General features: G+C 38.3%; 1 protein-coding gene across 1 annotated transcript in view; it reads left to right on the top strand.

The window, feature by feature from the left end:
• Positions 1-12,121, top strand: part of RYR2 (ryanodine receptor 2) — an 808,217-nt gene that overhangs the window by 507,801 nt on the left and 288,295 nt on the right. The window contains 2 exon segments of the mRNA XM_017862245.1: positions 8,828-8,987; positions 10,927-11,074. Of these exon segments, the coding sequence (XP_017717734.1) occupies positions 8,828-8,987; positions 10,927-11,074 (308 nt within the window).

Here is a 12,121-nt window from a genome sequence, read left to right as displayed (position 1 = left end):
GTGGGTGATTTTAAAGGTCTATTCTTCTGAACATTCCATATGGATGCACAGACCATATAACCTAGATACAACCTATATATGCTGATGAAAGTCGTAGATTAGAAATTGTTTTAGCTTTTCTTAAAATACATTATTTAAGCAAAATATAATGTTCACAAGAAGATTAATTTTTGTTTAAAATCTTGGTAAGAACCAGTATTGTTTTCTACCAGGTTTACCTCTGTCGTTTCTAAGTTTGACTCTCATTTCCACTTGCTGAAAGCATATATTTCCTGAGTCCCAGGGTTTCATATGATACACATATGCATTTTAAGTTGCTTTTGTGTAACTGTTAGAAATATGGTCGATTCCTACATGCAACCCTTGGGCTATGGTCTATGAAAGAGCAGTATCATAGCATTATAACCTTTTCATAGCCCAGAAGATTTCTACTGCTGTCTCTTTTGCATATATTTTAGAGACATTTTGATAATTGGTCAAGTTCAATATATCAGTTGGAATTAAATGCTATATTCCCTATTAAAAATAACCAATTTTTGTACTGTGTAGCCAATGGAGCTGGAAGTCATTATCCTCAGTAAACTAACGCAGTAACAGAAAACCAAACACTGCGTGTTCTCACTTATAAGTGGGAGCTAAACAGTGAGAACATATGGACACAGGGAGGGGAACACCACACACTGGGGCCTGTAGGGAGTGGGGCACGGGGAGGGAGAGCATTAGGAAAAAGAGCTAATGCATGCTGGGCTTAATAGTTGATGGGTTGACAGGTACAGCAAACCACTAGGGCACTTATTTACCTATGTAACCTGTACATCCTGCACACGTACCTGGAACTTCATAAAAATAAATTTTTTTAAATAGCCAATTTTTATGTACATCTTGCACATGTACCTCAGAACTTAAAATAAAACATTTAAAAGGGTCGATTTCTGATATATAATAGATATCATTTAACTGAAAATTCTTAAGAAATTTTGAAGAATGGATGATTCATTGTAGTTTTTTCTTTCCTTGTGTGCCTCTTTTCTCCTTCCTCTCAACCAAGCAGTGAAGACCACAACACATTATCATCTATTCATAATTTCACACATCTTCCCTCATTTATTGTAGCTAAACTCTTGACACTCTGCATAGTTTGATGAGCCAGAGTGAAATTATTATAGCTATAAAGAAATAAGCAACTGAAAAACAATCCGTTCACTCCAAGAGCTTGTGGTCCTCACTATCTCATAGGCCTAAGTGAGTGTTTGAGATTGTTCGAAAAGCTGGAGATTTAAATGAAAATAAAATCCTGTCTGAATATGAATGGCATTTATTTAAACTTCCATTTAGCACTTATCTGTCATGAAATCAACACAAGACACAGTAAGTCAAAGGCTGCTTGAGTGTTTAAAAGCATATTAGGGCCGTGCGCGGTGGCTCATGCCTGTAATCCCAGCACTTTGGGAGGCTGAGGCGGTCAGATCACCTGAGGTCAGGGCTTCGAGACCAGTCTGGCCAACATGGTGAAACTCCGTTTCTACTAAAAATACAAAAATTAACCAGACGTGGTGGCAGGTGCCTGTAATCCCAGCTACTTGGGAGGCTGAGGTGGGAGAATCACTTGAGCCTGGCAGGCAGAGGTTGCAGTGAGCTGAGATCACATCATTGCACTCCAGCCTGGGCAACAAAGGTGAAACTCTGTCTCAAAATATTTTTGTTTTTAAAAAAAGCATATTAGGATCATCTGAGAGGTTTCTAAAACTACTGCTAGGTTTTCTGCTCTTCCCAACATGCCGTTACCCCTAATGCTGTGAAGCTACTACATGTGACAGGAAACTGTGTGATAGCTCTCAGGCATAGTAGGGTAGATAAAAGGCTGAGAATGATATGCTTGATGCACACGCACACACACACACACACACATTTAAAATGACTTTCTGAAATGAACCCATTAGATACTGAATGTGTACCCATATGTATACTGTTTATATAGACACAAGCACGTGTACAAAATTCAGTTTTGTAAATATTTACCTAAGTGAAAAATGGTTTAGAAACACAGTTGGATTTTTCTGTAAAGATGAGGCACTGTAATTATGAAGAAAAGAAAAACCCTTAGATACTCTTTATATGTGTAGTGGGTAAATTTCACAGACCAGAAATTTTAAAATGTACCAGTGTGCCGTGTTCTTCATTTTCTCTGATTGGGCTTAATTTAGAATTTAAATCCAATGAGCCTTGTAGCCAGAATGCAGCCTGACAGTGTTAAATTAATTCTAGTTTGTTTAGGGCAAACGTAATTATATCAATATTTTCTCTGTCTAGTCTCACCTTTAGGTCTTGATTCCAATGTCGTCTTCTCAAGTGGCCTCCCTCAACTTCTTTAAAATTGCACTCTATTTAAAAACGTACTTCTTCCTATCCCCCTTTCCTACTTGATTTTTCTTCATAGTATTTAAATCTTCTAACATACTATGATATTTTACTTCATTTGATTTACTACTTGATTCTTCATTGAAACATATTTCTATAAAGATATACATTTTTGTCTACACTTATTTATTTATTTATCTTGAGACAGAGTTTCGCTCTTGTTGCCCAGGCTGGAGTGCAATGGCACCATCTCTGCTCACCCCAACCTCCGCCTCTCGGGTTCAAGTGATTCTCCTGCCTCCGCCTCCTGAGTAGCTGGGATTACAGGCATGCACCACCACGCCCGGCTCATTTTGTATTTTTAGTAGAGATGGGATTTCTCCATGTTGGTCAGGCTGGTCTCAAACTCCCGACCTCAGGTGATCCACCTGCCTCGGCCTCCCATGTATTATTAGTTCCTAGAATAGCACCTGAAAGCATTTTACTGTTGAATGAATATTTGACGGTGAAATTGAACACGAGATTTATGCCCCTCTTATTACCAGGCTGCTTATGTTCTGGGCACTCAGCTGATAGGGAGGTGTCATTCAATCCTTGGCCATTCTCATCTGAGTTTGCTGCCTTCGACTGAATTGTCTTCATTCATCTCTGCTGGTGTTTTACGGGATGTGTGTGTTCTACACTTTTTTGGTATTGGGTTCACATTGGGTGCCCTCCTCCTCTCTGTGAGTCACTGTTCCTTCTTGTGCCTCATCCAGGCCTCTCTAGGAGTGCTGGAAGCCTAAGAATGCTCTCTCTGGCTGCTTAGAGATTGCAGCCTATTGGTGGAGGGAGAAGGAAGGGTTGCCACAGCCCCATCAGCCTAGAATTAGTTTGTCACCATATCTGTACTATTCATGGGTTTGGATCTGTGAAATTATGAGACCCTGCCATTCGGCTGAGTACAATCTGGGAAGCAAAATAGAAGTTCACTTTGGCTCTGCGATCTGTCTGGTCCTCACTTGGGCAGAAGGGTGGGGAGAACTTGCCTCCCCTGACTCTCCTCTCCTCTAGGCTCTGGAATTTTCAGCCTATCTTACACTGGAGGCCCTGGGTTCTTTATCTGTTCTTTTCTGTCCTAAAGCATAAGGGCTTTGTTCCTTTGGTATTCAAAAGCAGAGATTTTAATATCCCAAGGCCCTGCTATAAAGATCTTTGTCTCTGCATTGAATGTTCAAAGACATTTTAAAATCCAAAAGCCAAGTATAGCTTTTTTTTCCCTCTCTCTCTCTTGAAATGCCTCCTTCTTGAGAGCAGTGGATACTTCATGGTCTTGTTTCAAAAGGGCTGAGGAGTGGAGGAAGCCCTTCAAGTAAAAAGGAGTTTGGGGTTGGTGGAGTAGGGCACATCTTCATATTACACGTTTTATTTAAAACAAACAAAAAAAGTAAAAAAGTAGAAGAAATATAACCCTTGTTTTCTCCCTTCTGATTTCTACATAGAAATTAATCTTTCTGTATTTGTTTTCTGGAGAATGATTCTGAATATTCTCTATACGTTTTCTGTGAAAATGTCAGCCTAGCATTCATTTCTAGTAGGTGTGCTTTCAGCAAAACTTGCTCTTAATGTCTCTGGTGTGCAGTCATCTGAGATTTCCCATTTGTTCCAAGGTACTTGGAGGACTGATTTGGCTTTGAAATTTACAGCTAACGCTCCCTGAACTTGGCTGTAGCCTTTATATGTTTACCGTACATCTTTCACAATATAATGATTTCCACGCTTCATTTAACTTGATTCATTTTAAACAAGTAAGCTTGGGAGGTGGGGGTGGCTTAAAAAAAACAAAAGATTGGTGCTTACTGTTTTGGTATTCTGCCTGGTTTTGTTAAATCACTTTAATTGGCCCTTTAATTATATTACACTGAGCCCTCGTTTCAAAGGCTCATCTGGAATACCTGCTTAGGAAAAATGTGGGTCAGATGAGAATGAAGCACAAAACTGAGCTGCAACTTAACATGACAATTCCTCAGTGCAGCCAAACACTGTCAATTTTTTGTTTATATCTTTGGTGATTTGATGCAAATAGAATCAACAGTTGGCCGGGATCTCTGTTGTTTTGTTTTGTTTTCAGAGGTATTTAAAAAAAAATTTTTGCTATCAGGAAAGTGAAACCTAAACTGTTAGGTATTTTATTACTCTCAATGTCATTGTTTTATTCTTTTTTATTTTATTAAAGTATGTAGTTGCCAAAATAAAAGAGCTAATGACTATAAAAGTATTTTGATACTTTGTAAAGTGAGCATATTAAATCATTTGTTTAACTTCATATATATTCCTCATAAGCTAATTTTATAGGATGATTGATGGCACAGAAAACGTGCATGGTAAAGAAAGGAGGTAAAAGCTATGTATACCTATTAAACAAATAAATTGGAGGAGAAAAAAATCTGTTGGCTGATTGTGGCAGAAGTTTCTCATGATGTTTGAGAAAGTAAAAGGTAATACAGAGACATCTTAATATGAGCAATATGTTTTTTGTATTAATATAATAATAATATGACTTTTTCCCATTTTGATGGCTATAAAATTTTACTTTCTGAGAGTCATTTTAGTATTTTTTATTTACTTTAACTTTTCAGAAATCAATCTGAAATTTTACTTGAAACTATTCAGCTTCTGATTCATGTGAATTACATTTGATTCAAAAGCTTTGTTTATTTTAACCATAAAAGGTAATAATTCAGATTAGCAGTTGGTTGTCCTTTGTGTACCTAATTAAATTGTATTAATAAGGTGAAATGAACATTGTTTGTCAAAGTACACTTATTTACTTTTAAATATATCTCATTTTGATATAACGATTTGATTCTTAGTTTCTTTGTCAGAATGTACTACACACAGAAGAATGGTTTTGTAAATTATTGCTGTTACCATTAATTCATATTGGTGAAACATTCATGATATCAATAGTTTTATCCATTATAGTTGACTCAAGTCCGTGAATTTCATAGATATTCATATTTATTTTTACTGTACAAATGATTTGTTGTTCAAAAGAGGTGGAAATAAAAAGGTTCGGGTGAAGTGAGAGTTTGTAACTGCAATTTGGATGGGGTTATTAGCCATTAAAAAAACAATTCTAAGCTTCAAATCCTTTTTTGTACAAGGGTATAGAGAAAAGAAAGTAAAATAAGTTATAGTTTACCTCTGAAAATGAATGTGAACAAATTGTCGGACTACTTCAACAGATGCAAAAGCATCTCCGTAAGTTTTCATTGAGATCACAGATTAAAGCAATTCTAGAAGAAATCTGCATGGGAAGAAAAAAAATAGAAAATAAAGAGGAATGATTATGTCAGTATTATCCAGCCTCACACATTAGTAGAACTTGTCTATGAGTTTTTATGGGGGAGGACCTCCTTCTCACCTTCCACCTTTCAAAAGTAGTTCCTCGTTCCATGAGATATTTCTAGAAAGTCTACCATTAAAAGTTGGTTTCCAGAAAGTATCACTCCTCTTTGGAAATGCGTGTATCCCTCATGAGGGTAGCAATGGTTCCAGTCAATGATTCACAGGTGGATATCAAAACTTCAACATCTGTATGGCCTCTGTGACTGCTGGATGGGATCAAAGCTGTTAGAAAGTGAAAGAAGATTGTGTGCTGGCTTGTGCTGGGTGACCATGGGCCAGTTGTGGGTGGTGAGAAGTAGTTGTGGGGAGGTAAGGAAGTACAGAAAACTAGGCTCTTCATCATGTACCCTGAGGCTGCCTCCAGTAAACTGTTGAACTTGAAAACTAGACTTTGCTAGCTTGATTACCTGTTGGTGCATTTGAAATGTATTGGGAGCTTTTTCTTGAAAAATAAAAAAAAAAAAATACTTTCCAGGTCAGGAGTGGTGGCTCATGCCTGTAATCCCAGCAGTTTGGGAGGCTGAGGCAGGAGGATTGCTTGAGGCCAGGGTTTGAAGACCAGCCTGGGCAACAAAGAGAGACCTTGCCTCAAAAAATAACAAAATAAAATCAAAACATAAATATATAATATGTAAAATATATATATTAATGTTTTGGGTTTTTTAAATTTAATTACATATAAATGTATCTATATATATTCTAAAATAAAAGAAAATACTTTCCAAATAAGAACTTATATCTTCAGCTGTGATTACAGTTTATAGATTTGCCTATTTAAATGTCAGAAATCTGTGAAATACCATGATTTATTTGAGTTGTTAAAAAAAAATTCCCACATGGCTTCTTTATTAAAAAACAAAAGCTACGGTTAATTGCCCATGCAACAGTTTTTATTTAGAATGGAACAAAATTTAATGTCCATAAATTTAACTTATGAATGTAAATTGAAAGACATAGACCAGTAATTTGTCCTCATTGTTATAATCTACTGAAAACAAAACATTTGTAAAGCTTTTGTCTACAGAAAAATTACTTTTTTTTGTCTATAGACAAATTACTTTTTTTTTTTTTGAGACAGAGTCTTGCCCTGTCACCCAGGCAAAAGTGCAGTGGCACAATCTCAGCTCACTGCAACCTCCACTTTCCATGTTCAAGCGATTCTTGTGCCTCAGCCTCCCAAGTAGCTGGGATTACAGATGTGCACCACCACGCCCAGCTAATTTTTTTGTGTTTTTTAGTAGAGATGAGATTTTGCCATATTGGCCAAGCTGGTCTTGAACTCCTGGCCCTAAGCGATCCACCTGTCTTGGCCTCCCAAACTGCTGGGATTACAGGAGTGAGCTACCGCACCTGCCTACAGATAAATTACTTATAATATATGGGATGTATTATAGTAAAATAGAAGTAATTAAGCTAAAGCCAACTGTATTCAACCTTAAAAAAAGTTATTTATTTCTGTAATATATTGATTCATTAAACAAATTTTTACTGAATGCCTACCATGTGTTGGTCACTATTCTAGGTGCTGGGGGGTCACTGTGAATAAAATGGACGAACTCCCTGCTTTCAAGGAGCTTGCCTTGTAATGATGCCAGTCATGGCCCAGAGTAGTAGTTTATTTTTAAGATAATTTGTAGTTTATTTTCAAAAGCATTTATTTATTATATTTATTTTGAGATGGAGTCTTGCTCTGTCACCCAGACTGGAGAGCAGTGGCGTGATCTCTGCTCACTGCAGTCTCTGCCTCTTGGGTTTAAGTGATTCTCCTGCCTCAGCCTCTCAAATAGCTGGGATTACAGGCACCCGCCACCAAGCCTGGCTAACCTTTGTATTTTTAGTAGAGACTGGGTTTCACCATGTTGGCCAGGCTGGTCTCGAACTCCTGGCCTCATATGATCTACCCACATTGGCCTCCCAAAGTGCTGGGATTACAGTCGTGAGCCAGTGTGCCCAGCCTTTTCTCACATTTATTTTTAAGAGCCTTTTCTCACGTTTTAATAATTCATTTTGTAACTTAGCATAATTACCTAGTGAATGTTCTTGAGTTGAAGATGCATTTACGTTTATGTTAATTTGGTAAATAAAATTAATTATTTCAACAACTATATATGAAAAGGCTGTTATCTGCTGGGAACTGTTTTAAGGATAATGGCAGTTAGAAAAATGAATCAGAAACAGATCCTGACCTCAAGGTATAGTCAATAATGGGGAATACAACAATGACAGAAGAATGGAAGAAAAGCAGTTATAAAATAGGCTTTGTGCCAATCTCAGTAGCTGAATAGAATGAAACACTGTGTTTCTGTGTGGAGCGGGGCAGTACTATGGCCCTTATATGTGTGGGTTGAAAAGTTAGTATTTTCAACTTTGTATTTCTTCCAACAATTAAAACTTGTACCTGTTTTATTATAATAGCACCTTCTCTCTCCAGCCTAGAACATGGAAACAGTCTCTGCTGAGAGATCCTTGAACTCTAGGGAAATAAAATGCAATCAGATTTTAGACGGTTATAGAGCTGAGATGTTCTTTACTTTCTAGTCTCTATCTTATTTAAAGGCTTCCTAAATAATGTAGCTAGGAATGGCAATAAGGAAATAAATTACAAATGCATTTAAATTTCCCTGTAGAATAAGAAATAGATCGTATCTGAAGGATACTCGGATTTATGAAAAAAATCACATTAATCTAACATTTAACAGTTGAAGAAAAATGAGGACTTCACAGGAAATCTCTAAAATATTTCAATAAATAACCAATATTTTGATTTAGACTATACAAAAGCTTCAGCTATTAGGAACACAAACAGTGGCAGGTCCTTTTCATCTTTGAGAGACAGGTAAGTTGTCTCATTTCTGTCTTATTGGTGTAAAAACGAAAACGCAAAGATTATGTGGCTTTTCCTTCTGATCAGTTATTAGCTAAAGTGAAAGGAACCCAGGCTTGCTGTCTGGTACTTCACCAGTGGTTACCACTGTGGTTTATGGAACAACAGCAATGAGGCAGGGCCAGAAAATGATGTTTACAGGGATATTTATGAAAAGGCCAATTATATACAAATGTCTTTGTCTCTGATTTGTAGTTACCAGCTGACAAGTGGATACAAGCCTGCCCCTATGGACCTAAGCTTTATCAAACTCACCCCGTCTCAAGAAGCAATGGTGGACAAGTTAGCAGAAAATGCGCACAATGTGTGGGCGCGGGATCGAATCCGGCAGGGCTGGACTTACGGCATCCAGCAGGTACGTGGGAATGAGTTCCACGGCATTTGGTCTGAGACTTACTTAAGTGGGAATTAGCATAATTTGTAACAGGAAGGATTAAATAGTGACTATTTAAAAACTTGTATCATACAGATCACACACAGTGCACATTTGGACTGAAACACCTGTTTAGTGCTAGACTGAAGAACTTACATGAGGTTAGCTCTGGCTGTAATCGTGAACACATGTGAGGCACACGATGAATAATATAATACTACATTGGTGACTTATAATATGGTTTTTTGGTATTTCTCTCTCTGAGACTGTGTTTTAGGAGAAACTTTTGAAATGTAAGAACATTGGGATAAAATGATAATAAAATGGGTGCACCATTCCTTATTCATAACCCCTGGGGCCACATACATTTCAGAATTCAGTCTTTGTATTTGGTTTTCAGAATGGTGATTTGAGGATATATTACATGTATATACATAACAACCTTGGCAGGGCAGCTGACTTCAAATTGCAATTCATTCTGCACAAGGGAGGCAGGGTCATACCAAGAGGGGTAAAGACTATAAACAGCCTCGCATCAGTTCCGGTTTCACCACTGAGTTACTGTTGCAGATCATTTTGCTCCAGGCATCAGTAGATATTCAGGTATTTGGGCATTAAGGTATTCAGGATTAGGTATTCAGTACTAATTTGCCTGAAAGAGGAAAGGAAGAAAAGACAAGACAAAACAGTATTTCTGCCTGGGCGTGGTGGTTCACACTTGTAATCCCAGCACTTTGGGAGGCTAAGGTGGGAGGACTGCTTGAGCCTGGGAGTTTGAGACCAGCCTGGGCAACATAGTGAGAGACTGTCTGTACGAAAAATTAAAAAATTAGCTGGGCATGATGCACATGCCTGTAGTCCTGGTTACTCAGGGGGCTAAAGTGGGAGGATTGCTTGAGCCCAGGAGGTTGAGGCTGCAGTGAGACTCTTTTTCCAAATAATAACAACACAACAACACAACAACAACACCACCACCACCACAATATTTATTCTCTGGTTTACCAGAACAACCCCTGTCTGATTCCATAGCTTTTTTTTTTAACCCTTGCGAGGTGTGGTGGGAATATCCACAGCCTCCCAATGCCTGTTGACATTAAAGTATTGAGAATTGATTATACTTCTTGAAATGTGGAAACTTGAGCAAATACTGCAACTGGTCTCAGGGAGTGAATGGAAAGAAGTAACTTCCAAAGTGGCATTGCCCTACACACTTGTAGGAGTTGATGCATCTCCCCCATCGCATGGAATTGAGTTCTGTACTCTAATATTAAGCATCCTTTTGCCAAGATAGTAAGATAGCTTGTGCTCTCTCTCTGTGTGTGTCAACACATTTTAACCACAGTTTAACATTGGAGCCTCTTTTACAATAGACACGTTATGAGTTTTATAGTCATTTTAGTGCCCCTGGCATTGCTGGGTTTCACTGGTTGATGGATTCAACCCAATGCATATTTTTCAATTTGGGGGGATCCATAACACACTGGAATTTTTCTGAAGAAGGGAAAGCAGCCTTAAGTGCTTCACTGACTGAAAACCATGGAGGGGGGTCCAGTACTAATTTGGCTCTTCTTGGAATAAAACCCTGTCCATGAACTGTACTTGGAAATTGGGTGTTCTCTACTATTGTCTTTTGCCATGTGAACGTGGCAGATGGAAGTGGTTAGAGACCACTGAAGCTGTTTTTTGTTATTGTTGTTTTTCCTCCTCATGGAGAGGGCCTGCTTTCCATACATGTGCTTATTCATTTGATTGAATCTTTTATATTGATAGTGTTTTGGTAACTTTGCAGCCTGGGAAAACGCAGGGATTGTGGAAGGGTCAGGTTTTCTCATGGAATTTTAAGTTTGATGTATTTGGTAGCTATTTATTTTTAAAAGCCCTTGGTATTGCTTACACATCTGCACCCTATTTTTCCCTGCAGGACGTAAAGAACAGAAGAAATCCTCGCCTTGTTCCCTACACTCTTCTGGATGACCGAACCAAGAAATCCAACAAGGACAGCCTCCGCGAGGCTGTGCGCACGCTGCTGGGGTATGGTTACAACTTGGAAGCACCAGATCAAGATCATGGTATTTTGGTTTTACTTTCCTCCTCTTTGGTTGCAAGATCATGTAGTAGTTCTTTAAAGCCAAATAAATGAATAAAAGGGGGAGTATTAAACCAGGTCCTCTAGTCTAGATGTGGAATTTCATTCAAGTGGATTTTCTTCCCTGAAAAACATCCGCGGGATTAGACCCATCTCTCAATGGGATGGCTCAGGATGCTGATGATTCTGTGGGTGGAGAAAATGGGCCTATCTTCCTCAAGTGTCTGAGATCAATAGGTACTTCCCTGATTATGATACTGGACTCCTCCCCTAGCCTACCAGCCCTCCTCCAGAATAGCTGATTTTTGCTGATTTGGGGAATAAGCCTGTAGTGGAGTCTAGTGTTTTACAAAATTCTACCTTCATCATTTACACACACATGTACAGGCAACATTGAATTAATTAATGTGATCTTTTGCTTTAAGGGAAACACATTACAGTAGGTACTCAATAACTATGTGTTGAACACAATGGATTTTTAAAGGTTCTGCAAAGAATACATTTTCCTTAAATAATACCTTTGAAGAATGTAGTTTAGGCCGGGCGCGGTGGCTCATGCCCCTAATCCCAGAACTTTGGGAGGCCGAGGCAGGCAGATCACGAGATGAGGAGATCGAAATCATCCTGGCTAACACAGTGAAACCATCTTTACTAAAAAAATGCAAAAAAAAAAAAAAGAAAAAAGAAAAAAAAATTTAGCGGGCATGGTGGTGGGCGCCTATAGTCCCAGCTACTCGGGAGGCTGAGGCAGGAGAATGGCGTGAACCCGGGAGGCGGAGCTTGCAGTGAGCCAATATTGCGCCACCGCACTCCAGCCTGGGCGACAGAGCGAGACTCCGTCTCAAAAAAAAAAAAAAGAAAAAAAAGAAAAACAAAACAGAATGTAGTTTAGATAGAATGATCCACTCTTTAATCCTTTGCTCCTGCAGTTTGAGTTAATTTAATACCCATTTTCAAAAAATTAACAAAAAGGAAATGAGGGTTGTGTACTTCATCATAGTGCCTATAATTTTGATGGAAAGTTTTAAAA

The sequence above is a fragment of the Rhinopithecus bieti genome, unplaced genomic scaffold, assembly GCF_001698545.2.
Source record: "Rhinopithecus bieti isolate Rb0 unplaced genomic scaffold, ASM169854v2 scaffold_57691, whole genome shotgun sequence".
Taxonomy (NCBI): Eukaryota; Metazoa; Chordata; class Mammalia; order Primates; family Cercopithecidae; genus Rhinopithecus; species Rhinopithecus bieti.
This window is presented reverse-complemented; position numbering and strand designations above follow the sequence as displayed.